We start from the raw sequence: 21,749 nt of genomic DNA, 5'->3' as shown, positions 1-21,749 counted from the left end.
CAATAATTTAATGAGTTTGAGAATTTTCCTTTTTGTTCAACTTTGTAGCCGTCAGAGTTCCAGATCCAATCGCCTTTTATCCCCTGAACAGCAAATATACAACACGGGAAATAAAAAATCGTCAAACCCAGGGTACCCCTGTTGGTGTTAGCATAGCAGCTGGGCCCGATGGCAAGGCCGGTGGCTCGTACCAATTCACGGGACAAAACAACAGTTACATCGAGTTCCCAAATAATGGAGGCTTAGATGCTCAACACTCCATCACCATGTTATGTTGGGTGTATCCTGAGAATACAGACGGACCAATTTTCAATTATAAGATAACTGGTTGGCCTTGGGCTGTTCATTTCTGGATGCATTCTGGAAAGCTGTACGGTGTAATAAGTCAACGAAATTACCTTATGATTCCAGGGTTACGCACGTTTCACGTTCTGGCGTTAAACCAGTGGCATTATGTTGGTTTTACCTATAGTCACATTACTGGTATGGCAAATTTATGGCTGGATGACCAACGAGTGGTGCACAGGAATATTGGAGCCGACCTGTCTCTTTCAACTCAAGATAACGTTAGAATGGGCGCATTAGAAAATGATGGCCGGTATTTTAAGGGACGAATTACAGCCATGCAGATTTATGACGTTGCTTTGACCGAGGAGCAAATAAACGCAGTGGAAAACGCTGGTCAAGGTAATCATAATGATACTTTGACATGTCGCGCGAATTTGACTTTGTATGGTCGAGGCTAAAGTTAATCAGTCACTCAGCGATCATTACAAATTATTTCTGGAAGGGAGAATTGTTGGACAGGAGTATTTACAGACCTCACCTTCCCCCTCAGCTGTTGCCTGTTCAATAATTCCTTGGTTAACTTTACTTACATTCACATGCAAGAGATATTTAATAGAGACATCTCATCTCATTTGGCACTTCTTTACTGGTTCATACACACTTTCATTGCAATCGAGAGCAATGGTCTTACTTTATCTCAGAGGTCTAAAATTAAGTAGGTCAAGATAATTTTGCGTTGAGACCATACATTCTCGAAAATAGTGATAACTCTTCATTGAAATCTACACGGAACAACATTTTGGCATAATCACAAACCCATTTCCAGCGCCCTAAGACGAGTTTGTAACTTTGCCTTTTGTTGATTACAGGAAACGACAGGTGCAGTGAGATGGGCTGGGAGTCCGCCCTTAGTGGACCAGGATGGGCAAACTGCTCATTGGGAAGATACATAAGTGGAGTGTGGAGGGAAAATGATGCTGTCATTTCTTTACCTGATGGCATCAATAATATTAAAAAGGGGCAGTGCTGTAGTCCTCCACACGAATACAAAGATGATACTCCTGTTTGCCAAACACTGGATTGGAAAACTTCATTAAGTAGGTCAGTTAGAAGTCTTACCAAGCGATTTGCAGTGAGCAAACCTTTTTCTTTTTGCGCTTTTACACTAGCTATAAGGAACGTAAAGAGATCACAGGGCCTTCAACTGGCTCTCTGTTCTTTTTAATTTGTTAAAGAACGTTACACGATTATCTTCAACCAATAGCAGAATTAAGTAAACAATAACAAACTTATAAGTCTTTTGTAAGGAACGTCAAGAGGCAGACTACCAAACCTGCAACTGGCTCTCTATTCTTTCAGATTGGCTAGAGAACGCTAGCTGCGCGTGTTTTCTTGTTTGACAAATGTCTGCAGAGCTAAGAAAAGGCAAAGCTAGACAAACTCTCTCTTCTTTTTCGCTATCTGCTTTTGCGCTGTTTCACAGGATGATAGCATAGAATAGAAGCGGACAACGCATCATTTAAAAAAATATATATCAGTCTAGCTATTCCTCTGTCAGAATCATTCATGTTTATTTTGAGTTTATTTTAACTTTTTTGGTCTTTCCCTTACCGCTATTCTGGGTTGCTTTTCCGGGATTTCGCTTCAATTATGGGATTTCGCTCTTTGAAACGTGGATGACGTAACGTCGACATCAAGTGTTTGCCTCCTAACAATGTGGTTAGCATTTGATTACGGTCCAGTTTCGGTTCTCGCATTGCTTAGAGGTTCTTCAGCTGAAAAATCAACATTTTCAAATTCCAATTCGACCAGGATAGAGGACACGCTTTGTTCTGATCTCACAGTGCCTCTCCCCACCCAGGTGTATAAATGGGTAGCAGCGAGCTTAACGCACTGGGTAACCCTGAGATGGATTAGCATCCCATCCAAGGTGGGGGAGGGGGGTAGTAGAAATAGTCCTAATCGCTCCATGCTACAGAAACCGGAATAAGCTCCGGCCTGATGGGCCACTTGCAGGCTCGTATGCAGACTTAACCTACCTACCTAACTACTTGAAAACGATGATTCAAATAGATAATCTCGTATCATTATTTTATAATTCAGAAACAACAGATGGGCTTCCTGTCCTGACGGGTATTTTCTCCAAGGAATTTATCGCTCAAACGAGACTTGGCTTCACAACATCGAAAAAGCATTGTGCTGCAGACCCAGAAACTTCAAAAACATGACCAAGGATTGCTACGATGAAAATGTAAGGAAATCACTAAATAAGAAAGGCTGGAGCAAGTGTCGAGACTGGCACTATATGATGGGCGTGTACAAAGGAGACTGTGACAAGCTGAACTGTATTGACATGATTAAATGCTGCAGGATGACCCCTCCAGGTACGCACTCTCAGGGTCTCTCGGACCACTAATATCAAACTGAAATCCTAATAAATCCTATTATTATATGGCTCTGTCTCACAAGGACTGGGAAATACAAGCTTCACGAATTTGATTGGCTGAAGTCGATATTGAAAGCGGTATAGATTTCCCATCTAGACCGGCATCTAGACCTGTAATGTTTTGTAGTGAAAAAGTTGATCCTAGCAGTTGATCCTAGTAGTATGCAGGACACCTGTCATATATGAACTCAGTTAAATGACCTTGCTCTCCATGAGTTCTCGTGGCTCAGTGGATAGAGCGCCCGCCCGGTGTTCGGGAGGTCATGGGTTCGATTCCTGTCGGGGACTCAGAATGTTTCTTTGTTCCACGCTCGTGTCATGTTGATTAATTCATCTTCACATAAAATGCAAAATCATTGACTGTTTTCATCTGAAAATATTTATTTTTTAACCAAGCTTAGTCGCCATGTAATAAACATTTTATTAACCAAGCATACATGGGAGAATCTAAACCTCGGTCGTGTGCATAGACCTCACTGCGTTCCGGGGGTGGGGGGGATACTCCCAGAAAATTTGGTTGGGGGTGTGCGGCCTACTTCCCAAAACTCCTACCCTATTTATGACCAAAATCTGCGACTTTTGCTACCCTATTTATGACCGTTGCGGCTGGCACAGTTGCCTTAAAGATAAGTTATGAGGGGCTTTTGCTGACGGTCTTATTGATAATAATGAAAAAGTAGCTTCTTCCAAGAAACGTACCCAATTCAAGCCTAAAGTGCTAGAACCATACCCTATTTAAGACCAAACTGGCCAAAATCGATACCCTATTTATGACCAAAAGGCTGAAAACCCTACCCTTTAGGGCCGCACATACCTATATAGCCCAGGCTGCGTTCCGTCCGTATTCACGACCTCAGTCAAGATTCTCCCATACAGACCTCCTGCTCGGTTAATAAGAGCCAAATATTAAACTGCCCCATTCTCTAATAAATAATAATTAATATTCGGGTCAATATGATTGCTCTCCGCTTTGTTAGTTTTATTTTCTCTTCTTTATATATTTTCATAGTTAATAGTCTTTATATTATTAGAAATATGTAATTGCTAAGGTATGCCCGCCTAGATTAGCCTTTGGTACATGCGGCATGCTTACTTTTGTGTATAAATGTTTCGTTAAAAGGATTGTAATCAATAAATCCCCGGGGGGCACTCCTCTATATGGGCTATATAGGTATGTGTGGCCCCAAAGGACATGGTTTTTAAGCTGTTTTGGTCATAAATAGGATATCGATTTTAGCTGATTTTGGCCATTTTGGTCATAAATAGGGTATGGTTTTACACTCTAGCCTTGATATGGGTAGGTTTTAAAGAAGAAGCCACTTTTTCATCATTATCGAAAAGAAAATCAATAAAAGCCCTTCACAAATTATGTTCCCGGTAATTTAACATTGGTCTGAGCTAAGGAACTAATTATAAAGCAGGTCTGAAACAGGGTTTTGATTTAAGGGTTAAGGTCATAGATAGGGTTTCGAATTTTTGGTCAGGTCATAAATAGGGTGGGGAATATCGCAGGTTTTGGTCATAAATAGGGTAAGGGTTTAGGAAGCGGGCCGCACACCCCCACGCGATTTTTCTGGGAGTGCCCCCGGGCAATAAATTAAGTGTAAAGGTGCAAGTAAGAAAATAAAACAAGTGTGTATCTATCTTTATCTAAGTGTGTATCACTGGGCTGATGGCTTGCAAGAAAGCTATCTTGGCAGTTCTTATGGCTGTCCACAAAAATTTCAATAGCTGTATGAATTTAATTAATAATTTAACCTCGAACGCATGGCGACACGGAAACGCACCCTAAATGTTGCAGCGAAATGTCTTTGGGGGGAGGGGGTTAAATCAATTTTGTTTGTGTACAAACAATAATAAATCCTAACCTAGCCCAAGTCACTATTTCCTGCTTTACTGTATTCTCGGTTTCCAAGTTTCTCTTTTTCAAACTCTATTTTTCGTGTTTTCTTCTGACGTGAATCCCCACTGGACGGTAAACTCCTGCAATCTTTAAGAAAATAAATGTATCTAAGGCCTTAAGCATTGATCTGATAATGTACAAGAGGGCAGAGTCTGCTTGATAAATCGTGGCTGCTTGAGACCTATACCTCTTCAGAATCAGTATGGTGACACTCGTGAGTATGGACTCCAGCAGAAGTCTGATCGAAACCTATCAATTAATTGAAACGGTTTATTTACGAAAAAAATCGTCAGCAATACGATAGCCAGTTTAAAATAAAGAAGAAACCTGCAAATGTAGGATGGAAGCTATTATAGATTTTCTGGCTTTTTTTGTTTTCAGATAAGGTAGTTTTAAGCTATTGGTTGCTGAATGGCCACGACGAAGATATAAGGTTGGTCACTTACTGTTTAGCGCCTAAACCTTAGAGATGTAAAGTATAATAATTATATAGCGACTGAAACTCCATGTGGCCTATGTACACCCTACCTTTACACAGAGTGCTTTCGATCGAGTATCCCAAAACCAAATTCGAAGTAATCACTCTAGCCAGTGAAAAAGGACGCGGTCAATCCAAAGAACCAATCAAATACATGTAGCTGAAGCGGATCGCGGGAGAACGTGAGCAAGCGAGTCACGATTGGTTTCAGGTCTGATAAGGTCGATGACAAAGTGGCGCAACGTTTTTTGAAGCCAGTTGGTTGGCTTAGTGTAAACGTAACAGTAAGCTAATAGTGGACATCTATATATACTGATAATAATTATAAAATTCAAATCATCAAAAACATACGGGACATAATTAATTACAGCATAAAAAAAGGCTAAGCCAATAAAAGGGTTTAAAATTTCAATTATATGAAACATTAGTTAGAACATGAAAGAAAATTATTACAATTTTTGCTAATTAATTCCGCCAGGTTCATTGCTCTTAGCCGACTTTTAATTTGTTAATGGTTTCTGACTTTGTAAGGTCTTTACTCAGCTTTGCTCACAGTTTAGGCCCTATAGATAGCTTAGACTGTGTTTGCCACGAGCTTCCGTGTTGAACCTGGGTATGGTAAAGTCCGCGTTTCTCAGAGAGTAGCGGCTTATATTTTTGCTAAACAGTCCAGCTATATAGGAAGAGGCGATGTTGCGTTTGACCTTATGCATATTTACGAAAGCAAATGCGAATTGCTTTGGACACTCAGATGAAAACCACTTCAATTATTGTTTAGTATCAAAAACGTAAGGAGGCGCAGTAGTCTAATGGTTAGTGAGATTTTGCTGTGTTTTCGCTGGCAAGATACTCTCTAAATGTCTCTCCCCACACAGACGAATAACTGATGGGCACCAAGGAATAGTTAGGCAATCCACAGTGCGCAAATTACTGACAGATAGACTACTATGGACTGTGACCCACTAGCCGCAAACGTTGTTCTGTCTTCCTACGATTATAGCAAACTTTCTATTTTTAAAGAGAGTAATCATTAATTCTCCATGAATTCCATTTTGTATAAAAGGGACGGTTAATTGTTTATTTCTCATTACTGTGGACATGTTTTTAGTGAGAGTAATAATTTTTTTCCTATTTTAGTTTAGTTGGATCTCCGTCCTTCACTGAGGGAAGGTGTCCTGGCAGTAAGGCCCTTTTTTTGAACCAATCGCATTCCTACGCCCTTGCACCAATCATCAACCTTAACGACAGAAGCTTCACCATTGCCTGTTGGATTAAACAAACGAAGTGGGTCTTCGATGAGTTAGGGGCGATATATGGCGACTGGTATAATCCACGGCAGTTTCTGCTAGGCGCGAAAAACCAGAAGATTGTATTTCAGCGTTACCAATCCGAAAATGATGAATTGGATTTGTGGTCCATAGAGAGTAGCAATGTTACTTTGGACACGTGGACCCACGTGGCTGTTACCTGGGACCACGTGACTGGGTTCGTGTTAATCTACGTTGACGGTAAACTGAAAAGAGCAAGATCGTATCCCGGTAGCTCCACGTTTGTTCAACCCACAGGTTGGCGTTATCAGATTGGTAAGGATGGTCACTGGAACGGTCATCAGTTCCATGGTTCAGTGATGGATCTTTATGTTTTTGGTACGGCGCTGTCGCTGGATCAAATAAATAAACTAAGAGGTGAGTTAAATGGTTTGAACCCATCAGTATCAGTAGTTTGTCTTGCGTGATCGTCCTGGTGATGATAGTTTTGAAAAGAACTGTTGTTGGTGACTGACGTTTCGACAACCTGAGCGGAAGTCATCTTCAGAGTCAAATGAATAGTGTTAGTCAGTCGATGATGTTATAAGTCTGGTCCGTTGAAAGTGATTGGTTAGTTTAGCCGCGATGATGTTAGCTGAAAGACTCTTGTAAAGTTTGTCACCAGTCATTGGTCGTTCTAGTAAGTTGCGATCCCTCTATTGTTAGTCAAATCGGTCTGTTTGAGGTCCGTTTACTGTTAATTTTTTAAGTCGGTCTGTTTGTGGTCCGTTTGTTGGTTTTGTTCATGTCCTGAGTAAGTCGTTTGTAAGGCGCCGGTAGTTGTTGACATCTTTTAAGAGGCGTTTGTTCTAAGTTAGTGTGCCAGCTTTCCAGAGTCATACGTTGAAAATAGTTTGTACTGTACTAGAGTGGCTAAGTTTCAAGTTTCAAGTTTTAAAAAAATTCTGTTGGCGTGATCTAGTAACTAGTGAGACAATCTCAGATAGTGTAGAGTGTAATGTATAGCTCTGACACAGTACTCATAACACAGTTCCCGTAGAACCCCTTCCATTCACTCTTGGTTTGTATTGACCTTGCTAGTTTTGATGAGACATGATCTTAGCATTGTATATGTTTGATGTGTGTATTTCCATTCACAGTCCAAGAATAGCTTACAATTAATTACCGTTTGTCAAGACAGCTCTTAAATTTTACTATAATGTTTTACGTTGATTTTTGCTCATTTTAAATTAAATAATACATTTAAGTAGCGAACGTGACAATTTTACTCTTCACGCAAACGTTTGTAATTTGATACTTTCGTTTTCCTCGCAAAGGTATGTAACCTGAGACTCTTGTTTTCTCGAAAACACACGGAAGATGTGCTTGCATTCTTTTCACAGCTGGAGATAGATGGAAGAAAGTTGAATGTCAGAAGAAGAAATGGAAGAGGAATGATTTGCTTTATTTAACACGCAAATTTTCTTTTGACCGATAAAGAAGAACTAATCTAATTATCAAATTGTCACGGAACAGCAGGTTCTGCTGCCTCCTTTGGCGTTATCAATAAAACCACTTAAATTTAAAATACACACTGATATCGATTGATACAACTGAGAAGCGTTTCAACGAGAGGTATTGAAAGTAAACAGCGCTACTTGATCGAGATTATATCCTTCATCGGTTAACGAGTCCCATGAGAGACTGATAAAAAATTATGCTTTCAGTATACACCACGGAGTCTGCAGCAACATTTGAGCAGTTTCCTGGGTTTTTGTACAATTTGACAAGTGTTAATGCCACTTACTCGGGAGAGTTTCGGCTGCGGGTATGAACATTTTGCTTTCTTTGACAGAGACAATTAAAGAATGAAATAAACGACCTAGTGTAATTTGGAAACAGCAGATGATATTTCTTGAACCAAGTTAGGCGTAATCCCAAAAGACACGCAGTCACAGCAGCATTCTTGTATCTCGCTAACGATGCTAGAACGCATGCGTATGACTTATTAGGGTTCTACCAAACGGAAAAGGGCTCAATGTTAGTGTGTGATCTTGTATGAAATATATTTTCCATCTGATATGTAGTTGACACTAACGCTTATTAATCTGCGCATGCGTTTAGAGCAAATGCTGGTTTTGTTCTAAAGAGAAAAGTACCACAAGGAGAGAAAGGGGCTTTCTGAAACATATAAATAGCTTTTTGAAAAGCTGGAGGAAGTAACGTAGGTACTTACCACACTCATTTTACGTAGTGCTCACAAGTACCTACCCTATCTTACCCCCCTTGCTGCAAGCCTAATTAATTAATTGAGATTAATTAATTATACAAACATTAACGTTTGCACCTTATGGCCATAGTGCCATAGTGCCATATTGCGATAGTGCCTTCTTGCCATAGTACTTTAGCGACGTCAACCCCCAAACCATCCCAATAGTGCCCTCTGTACTAAAAATGTAGAGACAACCTCTGGTACCAAAGTTAGTTCAGTTTGACGGTTGTTTGTTTGTTTGTTTGTTTGTTTGTTTGTTTTATTTTTACCGTTTATAAATATAATAACAATACATCCATGTTTATTATAGGCAAGGAAGCCCAGAGAAGCGAATAAGGCTTATGTAAAGGACTACCTTAAATACTTAAGTCTTAACAAGAGAATCAAAATGCTGTCATCGACATACAAAACGATCATAATTTACAATAAAAAGTAATTAAGCAAAACTAAACGCTCGAATGCACAAAGGGAAAGGAAGGGGAAAAAAATGAAAAATAACTAAATTTTAAAATTTTAAAAAAGCGAAAAAGCACACAAAACCACACTAAGAGAAGTAAAATATACTTATACCAAGAATCATGACTTAAGTTTAGAGATGAACACAGCAATAGTACAGGCATTTGGAATTTCAGTGCTGAGAGAATTAAATAACTTGGGGCCTTGAAAACGGAGAGAGAATGTTTTACATTTGTCCTGCAGTGGGGGAAACGGAAAGAACTTTTAGTTCTAGTATACTTAGTTCTAGTTTGTTCCTTTGCCCCCTCATTTGCCTTCTTTCAATCACCTTTACTGTACTAAATTAATTTCCATTTCAACTTTGGGATTGCCATGATCAGTTGTACCTTATTCCTCTGAAACTCCTTTAAGGCGATCCTGCTATTGTCAACACGACCGAGGTGGTACCAGGGGGCACTGTTGTTGTGGCGTGGGAACCACCCTTTGAAGAAAGCTGTTCAGTTGTGAACTACACCGTGAACTACAGAAAACTGATGTCACCAGCGAAGAAAAGCGAATGGCGCTCCATTACAGTGAACAGAAATGTAACCAGTTTTACACTTCAGCTGAAGTGTAAGAATGAGTATGATATAGCAGTTACCTCAATGGGTGAATACTGGCAGAGCGCTTTGAATGATAGCAAAATATGGAATTTCAAAACAGAAGGAGGTGAGCATTCCTTATGAGACTTAAAAAAGGACTGTGAACTTCATTAAAAGCTTAAGGCAACGATATGGGATGTTCTCTAAGTTAAAGTTTGTGTGTTGTTCAGAGTTCTATATACATGGTGAAACTGATTATTTTGCTTCTCTAGTTTTCATGCGGTTTAAGTCTAAAACAGGATATTTTGTTTTGATGTTAATGATTGATACCATTGAATGGGCTACATACCATTTAAAGCTTAGGACCATATTTATCGGTCAGCCATGATTTAACTTTACATTTCAAAAAGCCCAACAAGGAAAAAAAAGTCAAGGGTTAGGTATCAAATCAGGTTGAGAATTGAAGGTTGAGCAGACTTGGCTGTAGTACTTACCTGTACATGTTATTTACTTTCCAAGAAAAACTCTCCTTAACCGAATTTTTAAATTCCGTGGTTTCAAAGCTTTCTTTATTTACCGCAGGTATTCCATCACCTCCTGTTATAAACAACAAGGAAACAGAATCGTTGACATGTGATGTCAACGTGATATGGAGCCCTCCTGCTGACCATGGGTGTCCGCTGACCATGTACTCGATATACCATCAACAGATTCAGGCACCAGAAATAGGCTGGCACCAAACTAACGTCACTAACGTTATGGCGACGAACTTTACTGTAACATTAACATGCGAAAGGCAGTACGCAATCGAAATGTCGGCCTGGAATGAGCTGGGAGAAAGCGACAGATCGAGAACATGGATAATGAAAGCAATGTCAGGTACGTTTTCAGATATCAGTTAAAAGTAAGGGAGGACAACAGAGGGGTGAAGCAAAACTTCGTTTCCAGGGTCTACTGTGGGATACAAATCCAAGAAAGCTGCCGGCTAGCATGAACCAAGCGTCGTCCTGGATTTGAACGTAAACAAGACCCTGGGTTTAAGGTGAAGAGTCGTAAATGCTGATTTGATGGAAAATTAGTTGGTGTTTTAAGCGATAACTAATCTGGTAAAGCAGGTAGAAAAATCAACGGATTTGACTATCTGCAGGGGTCATATGGTAAAGTCTGCATACGACCCAAGTGGCCCTTCAGGCCCTAGCTTATCCCGGTTTCTGTAGCATGAAGCAACTAGGAGTATTTCTACTCTCCCCTGGAGGGGATGTTAGTCCATCTTAGGGTTGCCCCCTGCATTAGGAGTATTTCTACTCCCCCCTGGATGGGATGCTAGTCCATCGCAGGGCTACCCCCAGCATTAAGTTCGCCGGTACCCATTTATATGCCTGGGTGGAGAGAGGCACTGTGAGATCAGAGTATGTCTCCGGTTGGGGTTCGAACCCGGACCGCTTGATCTGGAGACGAGCGCACTAATATGATGAGGCCACTGCGCTTCCCATGAAGGTTGGGGGGGGGGGGGTCATGTACTCCAAGGGTAGGGGTCATATACTCCAATATGAATACAGAGATGAATAACACTCACTGTTTGCCGTAGTTAAGGGGACAACGGGCTATCTAGATATCTACTCTCAGCAGGTTTTTAATCTCTGTATATTGATGTTAAAAACTGAGAAATCTTCCCTCTTTAATGCTTATCACGTCTGACTTGTTTGCAGGTTCTGATAAAAACGATGATACCCCGTCCTCGCCTTCCGTCTTTACTTTATACACCTGGGTGGGTGAGAGGCACCGTGAGAGTAAAGTGTTTTGCCCCTGCTCTAAGGATAGGAGTCATATACTCCAATATAAATACAGAGATGAATAACACTGTTTGCCGTAGTTTAGGAAACAGCAGGGACGTTTAAGTTGTTCAGATATCTATTCACAGCAGGTTTTTGGTTTTCTTTTCTAACTTTTTGCAGGTTCTGATAGAAACGATGATACTGCGTCCTCGTCTTCCCCCTTTACCCCAACAGAAAAAAACTTTGTGAACTCCCCAGGCTATCAAGGTGGAACAGGTCTTTCGTCTGCTCAGTTATCTGGCTTAGTTGTAGGACTTGGCTTCCTTCTAATTATCATTTGTATAGTAGCATTCTCACTCGGACAGAAAGCTAGGAAAAACAAGCAACGTGCTCGAAACTCACAACCCATAAGGTAATTTAATATCATCCTTACAACGTTTACTGTATTTACCGCTGACGCAGGTCAAATTGTCTCTTCCAGAATTTAAGCAGTTTCACACTTTTACAGTTTAACACAGATAAAACGCACACAGATAACATAAATATATGATTATGATGATGATATGATTATGATTTGGATTCAACAAAGAAATTCATCACAACAATGGTTGCTTCAAATGTGATAGGAATAGATGCGACCTTTGTTGAAATTTCTTTTTTGAATCCAAATTATTTCTTAGTTTTCAGACGGGCAAAAAATACACCATTCATTCCAGACCTTCTTGTGACTCAAAAATGTAATTTATTTGGCTTCTTGCAAGAAATGTCGCTTACAATACGTGGGATCTAACATAAACGATTTTAGAATTAGGTTTCGCAATCACAAGTCTGCTATGCTCACAAACAAAACAACTTGTGAAGTAGCAATAAATTTTAACAAAATCCCACACACTCTAGGTGATTTTTAGTTCCAATGTATTGATCAGGGACAGACCCCAAACAGCTCTGAGGAGATCGATAGGCTTCTAAATACAAAAGAGGCTTATTGGAGTGCTCAGCTGTTCCCTTTGGCACCCCATGGTTTAAATAAAAGAAAGAAATTTCATTCGAAAAACAGAATTTGTTATAATTAATTTCCTCTCCTATAGTTACTGATTGATCGTTCAAAGGCCCTTTTCTTGGATTTTGTCAGCCTTTTAGGTGTTGATTAAACTCAAAGGCCCTGTTAAGGGATCTTGTTATGATTAATATTATTTAAGGGCCCCTCCAGGGATTTTGTTGCTAAGTTGCCCTTCCGGGCTCCAAAGGCCTCGTTTTAGGATTTTGTTACAGTTGATGTTTTCAGTTATATGTAGGGGAGGGTTTTACTTTTTCCAATGCTTGCCGCGTTGCCTCTTCGGTTATTTTATTTGTTTTAGCCAGTTTGGTTTTTTAGTTTTTAGTTTTTATCTCTCATACTCTGCCGATTATTTTCATAGCAGCTTGTTTTCGATTCATTCAATATTTTTCGCTTTGTTGATTTTGTTTTTTGTCCTTTGTTAATTAGCACCATGCACTTTCTGCTCTTTCACGTAATTTTGTACATTTGTTAGTTGTCACTTGTAATTAATCACTAGCACCTTAATCTTATTTAAAGCTCGTTTTTATTCAAAAGTTGTAATAACTGAAGAAGGTCTCTGACCGAAACGTTTTTATTAAATTTTTTAATCTTTTTTACGTCAGAAGTTGTCCGTCCCCACAATTTTTTAACTTTCTACGTTCGTTTATGCTGCGAGGTTTGAACTGGGAATCAGTTAAGTAACTGACGAACGTCGAGAGACCGAAACGTTTTATAAAGTTTTACATATTTTTGTAGTCCATTTTCGGTCTCTTTTTTACCAGTTTTTTATATATATAGATATATATATAAAACGTCAACGCATGCAGATGATCATGTACTGCAATTGGTCTGACATTGATATCGTACTGAAACGTGAAACGTGAAACGCCACATATGCTATGCTATGCTATGTTTAAAACACGGACTCCCAGCGGTGAGTTGTAAAAAGTTCGTTCTTCGATACCCCACGTGTAGCCCGGAGGAGATTCATGTAAAAGAGAATGGCATCCTTGAACGAAGTTTGAAAAATAACCAATAGCTTTAGAACCATTTTAGAAACGTGGCTCTAGTATAAACACCCTAAGACGAACCAATTCTTTTTTAATGATAAGTGTTGGTGAAAGTTTACATGGAGCATCAAAGACCAAGATAGGGCGACAGCTCTTGTCAGTTGTTCCCCCGGTTTTTTAATTTAAACGCTGGAGATTTTGCTGATATTTCGGCGAAACTCGTAGTAAGCGCAAAAGGCAGTCAGGCATTGAGACAGGTGATTTCTCTTTAATTCAGATCCAAGTCCTCCATTATCCCTCTTTGGCAATGGGAAGTTCTACCCGAGCAGGTTGTCTTTGAGGAGGAGATTGGTCGTGGGGCATTTGGTAAAGTGTTAAGAGGCACGTTCAAAGAATCCCCTGGAATTGAAGTGTTTTACAAACCCAGAACACAGACCGTCGACTTCAAAGAAGGCCGAACAGTAGCTATTAAAGTTTTAGGGGGTAAGTGATTCTCAGGTTACTTCTGAATTAGCATTTAGGAATGTTTGATTATATTTGAAGGTATTTAGAATGAGCTCTCTAGCTCATAGAGAGCCTCTGGAAAAAAAGACTGACTGACCGACTGACAGATTGATTGATTGATTGATTGATTAATTGATTGATTGATTGATTGATTGATTACCACGGATCTGTTAATAGACCTTTTGTTAATTTCCCTGTTATCATGTACTTATAAATAAGAAAAAATGGTGACAGGACTGAATGGAGTCCATTTCGGTCTTTAAGAGAGAAGACGACACCATGTCCTTTTACCAATCAATCATAACCATTACAATTTCCCAAAAAAGTTAGTTTCATTTGAAAACAGCTTTTAGTAGTCATTTTTAAATATCGTAATTTCAAATATAGAAAATTGCTTGAAAAATCGTTGTTAAGTTTGTTTGAAAACAGTCACAGGCGATAAATCTCCACAATTTTACAGTCACTCATTTGAATTTCTATAGCGATTGCAATGAATGTTGTGATCAGCGGACTTAGTGAAGAGGACATAAAATGATTGGCTCGTGTCACTGTCTGACAACAGGTGTCCGATTTACAGCCAACTGTCTGTGTACGATTACAACTTCGCAGATTAATTAGTGCAAAATATAGAAGTTTAATGCAGGTTTTCATGTGACGTCATCTTTTTTCAAAATAAGAAAACCAATCCCTCTGAAGTCTTAGTTTCATCAGATGTAAGACCTTCTAATAACTTGACGTTTTGCAACGTTTAAGTCCGACAGGGTTCCTCATTATGTATTAGAGCACGTCTGAATCGTTTCCAAGTTTATGCTTTGCGTGACATTAAAATGGCGGCCCGAAAAGGCTCTCGAGTAGGTCAAAAGATGAGTTATCGTTCGAGTTTTTGCTAACTAAACAGTTCTTGCTCTAGAAGAAGTATTATATTCAATGTATCGGAGTTCTAGAGTAAAAACTTTTCGTTTCAATGGCAAAACTCAATGGCGGACGTTTCTGTTACTTCACGGACGCCACGTTTGTGTCCCTCCGAGGGGCACAAACACGGCGATTCTATACAAAGCTCTATAAATTTGAGTGAAACACTTTTCCGAATAACGCGCGAATAAAAACCGCACAGACTTAAATCTTGGGGAGGTTGTTTATATATCAATCATCTTCTATATCCCAGCTTCTTGACTTAATTTATTGAATGGTTGCGATTTTTATTTTTGATTGCGTGACACTGCAAACCAGTCATACACAGTGAATCACATTCGAGGAAATTGTAACTGTTATGATTAGGTTTGTAAAAGTATTAGATGATGATAGACTGGCCCGCCTATACTGGCACTAGTTATCCACGGGCCAGGCCAATTGTAACAATGTAAGTTGACAAATGAATTAGCAAGTAAACTTGATTTTCAAAGCGGTATTGTGTATCCTCCATGCCAACGTTATTTCCGCAATATATATACCGTACATAGACCTTGTGTCACGGATATCTACTATACTATTGCAATTTGTCTTTAGACACTACAGACGAGGAAGCCAGGAGCCAGTTTCTTGAGGAAATTGAAATCATGAAAGCTATCGGTTCACACAAGAATATTGTCAGCATGCTGGGCTGTTGGGTTCACTCCGATCCCATCTTTCTAATGTTAGAGTATGTTCCATACGGAGACCTACAACACTGGCTCAGAAACAAGAGAATACAGGTAGATTCTACACTAATTAGAACTTAATGTGAAGGGAACATGCTAAGACAAAGACGTAATTGAGTTTTCATGAGCCTTGGACAAAAGAAAACTGAGAGACCCTAACGAAAATCGAACACCCATTACTTTCTACATATAGTCGATCGCGCGGACATTGAATTCGACACTCTAACCACTGGCTGACAAGTCGGTTTGGGAGGGAAGTGTTCGAGTGATACAGGTGATATAGCCTGCGAAGCACAAGCGCGCGCGGCGTAGCGCAAAATCGAGCCGCGAATCCGCGAGACGAGAAAGTTGGCGCCTCTCACCAGACTCTTTCCCGCCAGATCGCTTTGCTCTTCGCCGCTCGCGTGTGTCACTCAAAGGTGAGCCTGCTCGCAGACTACAGGTGATGCATCTTAAATCATCAGTAAGTGCGTCTATTATTACCCATCATGTTCTGAAGCTATTTAGTTTGATTCTCTCTCACAGTAAAAAATCGCTCCTATAACAGTTCTAAGAAACGCCTCATGATAGAATGAGCGGCTACTCCCACCACCAATATTACACCCATGGCTCGGAATTCAGTTTTGTTCAGGGCTCAGGGCCGCGAGCTGAAATAATTTACCGTTAAAGAAGATCTACAGCTTGGGAAGACACAAAAATACCGGACAGTATGAAGAAATTAGTCATGCACCTCTTTATATAATTACTTTTCCTCGAGCTTGGAAAATCAAATTGCGTCCCAAGGCACTAAAATAAATCATGATGAAAAAATCATCCGTTACGCTCCTCCAGTCATTCACTCACTAAACATATATGTAATTTCTCGTAAAATGCAGCAGTTAGTATCCCTCTATTTCTTTATTTTTTTATTTTTGTATTTTTGCTCTCCCGTAGAAAAGCTATCAAAAGAATTACTACAACGAAGGAAATCTCTTGAATCTGGATGCTAATGATTTGCACTTTAGCATTGATGATGAATCAAAAGCACTGTTGATGGGAGATAAGGAAGAGAGCAAGGAATTAATGACCTGCGGAAAACTACCCGTGGATGGTATCGACAACAAAGGGTTACACTCCACCTGTTCGACGCTTAACGATGAGACTGTTACCCAGGAAAACGCGGTAGAGGAAATCAAACCAGACGAGAAAGAAAGTACGAAGTCCTGTCAAGTCCCACAGAATACTGACAATGACGATATACAACAGAACGAAGACTTTGTTGCAAAGGACCTTCTTTGTTTTGCGTGGCAAATAGCACGCGGAATGGTAAGTACTGAATAAATTTCATTGACAAACAGGACGAAGACAAAGGGTTAACATGTAAAAAATGCTACTTGGGTATTAACGCCACCCTCTTTTAAGTACCTTTAACAAACATGCTCTTCTCCCTGTAAGGCCGGTTCTCTCCATTCTCTCTAACCAATTTGGTAGTAAATCAAACAAGAAAAAAAAACCTCTTTACAGCCAAACCAGGTAAAGCTTATCCCTCGAGATTACATTAATGAATGGATTATATGAATATTGAACCAGTTAGCTGTATTCTTGGAATGATTAGTGGGTTCAATATTCAAATAATCACTTCATTATTGCATTCTTGCAACTACTAACGGGTTCAATATTCAAATAGTCAACTCATTAATGTAATCCTGATGGTACGCTTCACTTGGTTTGGCTGGAAGCCTGCGCGCGCAAGCAGCCTGTATGTTTAACAAGTACTGATCTCGCTGCATATTTCTCTCTGTCTCCTTCCTTTAAACAAACTGCTAAAGAGTTTCTTATCAAGCAACGGCTTTGTGCATCGAGATTTGGCGGCTCGTAATGTTCTTCTTGGCGAGGACAAAGTTGTAAAAATCTCAGATTTTGGATTGATGCGACAAACCCAAGAAAGCGTTTACAAACTAAAGAAAGGGAAAAAGATACCGGTCAAATGGATGGCACCAGAAGCACTGTACAACAGTGAATACACCACGAAAAGCGATGTGTAAGTTTGATTAGTAATTTAGCAAAGACGAAAGACCGTATTTGACCACATTACCAAACACCGAGAAGAGCGGAGTTTCAAGCTACGACGCTACCCGGAGTATTTTTGACGAACTTTGAGGTGTTTGAAAATGTGGTCAAACTTCTCAATCGAAACTAAAACTAAAGTGAAAACGGAGAAATAAAAGCGTAAAAATCCATCCAAATACCGTCATGGTCATGATTTTCTTTGTTTAAAATTGATGAATTACTAATGAGTTTGAGAATTGTGGTGCAAGGTCATTCTCTTTTCCTTTAATTTTTAGCCACTGACAGGACTACAGAGCTGAGTTCTCGCACCCTGTTTCCGTCCTTTCAGAGAAATAATTTCGAAAATAGCACCTTTCCCTCCCACTTTCGGCCTTTAAAGAAATGCTGCTTGGCTTCCCACTCTCTCCCTCCAGCTCATCCGATATCCCGTTCTTGACGATCATGAAATATGTGTGGACTATTCTGAGTAATTAACTTCAGAACAAAGGCGTTTAAGCATTTCCTTTACTGATGTAGTCGCTTAAGATGTAGATCCCACTCCAAATGTTGCGATGTACTTTAGCAATGACTGCCGGTATAATGGTGATAATATCTATTCAACTCTTTGACCTATTTTCCCAGGTGGTCTTTTGGAATTCTTCTCTGGGAATTCTGTACAATGGGTAAGGACATATTTTAATTTCTCCTGATTAATTTTTCCGCACTGATACGAACTAGATGAAATACATCGACAACGAGTTAGGAACGACCGTGTTTGACCAGATATTAAACACCGTTAGGGCTTATGATTTCTTTTGTTGAAGCTTGACGAATTGTACCCTGTTCCCAGGGGTTTTTCTTGATTTTTCTGCCAGAGAGCCGCGAAGTGACTCGTGTTCGCCGCTTTGCGATTCGTGTCCGCCGCTTCCCGAAAAAAAGAAAAATCAAGAAAAACCTCTGAGACCAGGGGCCCGTTTCTCGAAGGTGCCGAAAAGTTTTCGCACCCGAAAAGCCGTTGCAAAATCTCAAACCTTATGACTTCAGAGCTGTTTTATTCACATATTCTTAATATAAACAGAGGTTCTCTTCATATAAGGAGTTTCAGGCGTATACACCTCTCTGTCTTTAAATACCGATTAACTAAAAATGGCTTTTCGGGCTCGAAAAGATTCCGAGGCTTTCGAGAAACGGACCCCTGGGTAGGCGAATTGTCAATGAGTGAGAGAAATATATTTGGCCTGTTTCATTCATTCAAATTTGTCACTGAATACTGACTCTTTTCTTTAAGAACCTTTTTCATAAGAACGCTCAAGGCTGAGATTTACTCACATTTTAAAAAGGTACCAGAACACTCTCAAGCTAAGAGCACCACTGGAAGTTAAAACAAAACTACTGAAAACTTTGGCGATTGGAGATGATAACTGAAGAACAACTTAGGAATATTTCAGGCTCAAATTGGCCAAAAAAAACTAAGAATATTTACCTTCAGTCCGAAAACTATTCGTTGTTACAAAAAAAGAGTATATAAACATTCACTATCCATATATCTACAGCACTGCAAACAAATGTGTTTGATAAATATGCTAACTCTCGTGTGGCTTTTGTGCATGTTTAGTTAGGTACCAGAGAGTAATCTATGCTGATCTCAGTTTAAACTTAGGGCTCGCTTTTCGAACAGGTCAACTTAATTCTTAATCTATTTGTCTTGGTAAACAGGCATCAACGAAATCAACATTTTAAAACATTTTAAGTCAAAGTCCAAGGCAGTCTACATTTGCTATGTTTATAAACTCTGTCGTCATGGATGGCCAGAGCCGCTATTATTCGCTGCATATCCCCGGGGGGAATCCCATATATAAAGGACGCTCGCGCTCGTCGTTCCTTTACCGGTGGTACCGGTTTTGTTCACCCTCAGACGCCGGTTCCATAGCGGGAGCTTTCGCAGTACGTTTTAGGATATTGAACCGAAAAAAATATGTCAGGAGATGATTGAAAATCAACTTTACGAGTAGAAGGTATTTAAAACAATCTTCTTTCTCAGTTAATGTGTTGCTGGTACCTCTTAGCGGTGAAAAGAATTTCAAGCCACGACCACAAAACAGGATTTTGAATTGGTACGTCTTAGGGGCTCTTTTCAAGATTTCCAACGAGCACCCCCGTCCTTTTTACATGGGAGTTCCTCTCCCGGGTAGACTGGGGTTGCAAATCTAAATGCACAGTCAAACTTGTAACTGTTGTTGCTCTAGGAGGAAATCCTTATCCTGGAATAAACAACAAGGAGCTGTACAATCTTCTCAAAACAGGATATCGCATGGAAAAACCAGACACATGCTCTGATAAACTGTAAGTAAAACTATTAGTTTAACGAACTCGCAGTTATGTTGAAAAGATCCCCGCAAATGAGGAAACACTTTGACCAAAATATTTTCCCGAAGCATTGATTTCCTGTTTCCCAGCTTCTGTTTAAACACAGTTTTTGTTTCAGAAATTTCTCAATTAAACAAACCTTCAACTTACTTCCGTTCCTGGTTCACACGTTGAGGCCAAGGAAAGATATTAGATAACTGTGTCACGTCTGCGGGGTGGCGGAGGGGAGTATTTCATAAATCCTAGCACATTTCCATACGGATCAAAACACTCTCAAGAAATATAAAAGTCTGCTGTTGCCTAAATATTGCTGCGGCGTACATGAGATACCAAAGTTGCTCACTCCAGCGGGTTGTATCTTCAGCCAGTGTAGTGTTTACTGATGAACTGGCTGGTTCTACAAGGTATTTAAAAATTGCCCGAATCGTTGATATAGATCAGTTCCACTCTGCAATTAATGCGTCGAATTGTCTGTTCATCATCCCTCCATATATTACCTCAAGTCAATGAGAACATCTTTCTAGGCCTGCTCATAGGCAAATAATGATCATCGAGGGTTTGTGTCTAACATCCGTGATTCACCAATCATACATGGTCGCTATTTTGCAAGAGCCGGGTCCAAGAGAAAGCGCGCACATAGAAAATGTCAGGAACGGCTTAATTAAGAACGTATTATAGTCTAACCGTTCCTTTTCCAGTTATCAGCTGGTGCAAAGTTGTTGGAAGGAGAAGCCCAGCGAAAGACCGACATTTGAAAGTGCGACGAAATCACTGGAAGAAATGATGCAGGAGGACACTCCATATCTGGACTTTGAATCGCTTGATGAGTCCAAGGCATATTACTGTAGCGAGAAACGTTCTGACGAGGATGTCGAAGATACCTTTCTGTAACAGATCTACACGATGACTCCGACTGATCAACAAAAATCGAACAAATAGTTGTCTCCGGCTAGCACGGTCAAAATTTTACCAGGATATTTAACACTTTACCAGGGAAGCCAATAGTTTTCAAAATCCAACCATGCATGCCGTAGTTTATGGTTGATGGTGTGTCTGGTGCACTCAGACAATCAATAAAACTTTATTAAAGAGTGTGACATTTAATAGTTTTAAAATTAATATACTTGTGACCTTCTATGATATAGCTTAGTATAAAAACATTTATAATTAAAAAATTCAAAACAAAAATAACCTGGTTGAATAGTCAGGGAGAGCACTAAAAGTACCAGTTGATGGCGAATTGCTTTTTCCAACACCCGACCAAACAACCAGTTATCGGAACGACGTTGCCAGGCAACTAACTGTCCATGTAAAGATAAATTGACAGCCTTCGGAGTGTAACATTCTAAATTGCAAGCATTATTCCTTGACAGGATAGTAAATATTGGAAACTTAACGAGTGCTTCGACTTAGGCTCGCCAAAAACGGTACTTATTTCTGCACCTGTTAGCGACGAAAAGAAGGGAAACCAAATGAACAAGGTTTATTCATACGAGCACCTGGTAAATGGAGCTAAACGCTCAGAGTCGTGACATGCAGAACGCTTCATCTTTCGCGTCATTTATTCGAGTTCGAGGATAACGTCAAACTTAAAACGACGCTTTTGCTCAATTTATGATCTCTTACAACAGATACTTAGATGTAAACTTAGGACAAATCAGTGGGTCTCAGACAGTCTCACTCTCCAGTCCCGCTCCTCGATAAAAGTTCTTCCGGTT

General features: G+C 39.8%; 2 protein-coding genes across 2 annotated transcripts in view; both read left to right on the top strand.

The window, feature by feature from the left end:
- LOC145482698 (uncharacterized) overlaps positions 1-18,962 on the top strand; it is a 19,653-nt gene extending 691 nt beyond the window's left edge. Inside the window, exons 2-13 of the mRNA XM_081461370.1 lie at positions 49-687; positions 1,158-1,389; positions 2,392-2,672; positions 5,019-5,070; positions 6,253-6,800; positions 9,502-9,798; positions 10,254-10,550; positions 11,627-11,858; positions 13,773-13,978; positions 15,506-15,690; positions 16,570-16,941; positions 17,445-18,962. Of these exons, the coding sequence (XP_081317496.1) occupies positions 49-687; positions 1,158-1,389; positions 2,392-2,672; positions 5,019-5,070; positions 6,253-6,800; positions 9,502-9,798; positions 10,254-10,550; positions 11,627-11,858; positions 13,773-13,978; positions 15,506-15,690; positions 16,570-16,941; positions 17,445-17,660 (3,557 nt within the window). The 3' untranslated portion in view covers positions 17,661-18,962. The remainder of the gene's footprint in view (positions 1-48; positions 688-1,157; positions 1,390-2,391; positions 2,673-5,018; positions 5,071-6,252; positions 6,801-9,501; positions 9,799-10,253; positions 10,551-11,626; positions 11,859-13,772; positions 13,979-15,505; positions 15,691-16,569; positions 16,942-17,444) is intronic.
- Positions 18,963-19,043: 81 nt separating this feature from the next.
- Positions 19,044-21,143, top strand: LOC145494449 (tyrosine-protein kinase receptor Tie-1-like). The gene is made up of 2 exons (XM_081473924.1): positions 19,044-20,007; positions 20,730-21,143. Exons 1-2 carry the CDS (start codon positions 19,976-19,978, stop codon positions 20,920-20,922), a joined length of 225 nt encoding a protein of 74 aa, XP_081330050.1. The 5' UTR covers positions 19,044-19,975; the 3' UTR covers positions 20,923-21,143.
- The last annotated feature ends 606 nt before the right edge of the window (positions 21,144-21,749 follow it).

The sequence above is a fragment of the Orbicella franksi genome, chromosome 1 (genome assembly GCF_964199315.1).
Source record: "Orbicella franksi chromosome 1, jaOrbFran1.1, whole genome shotgun sequence".
Taxonomy (NCBI): Eukaryota; Metazoa; Cnidaria; class Anthozoa; order Scleractinia; family Merulinidae; genus Orbicella; species Orbicella franksi.
The sequence above is the reverse complement of the archived record's forward strand: the minus strand, read 5'-3'. Positions and strand labels throughout refer to the sequence as shown.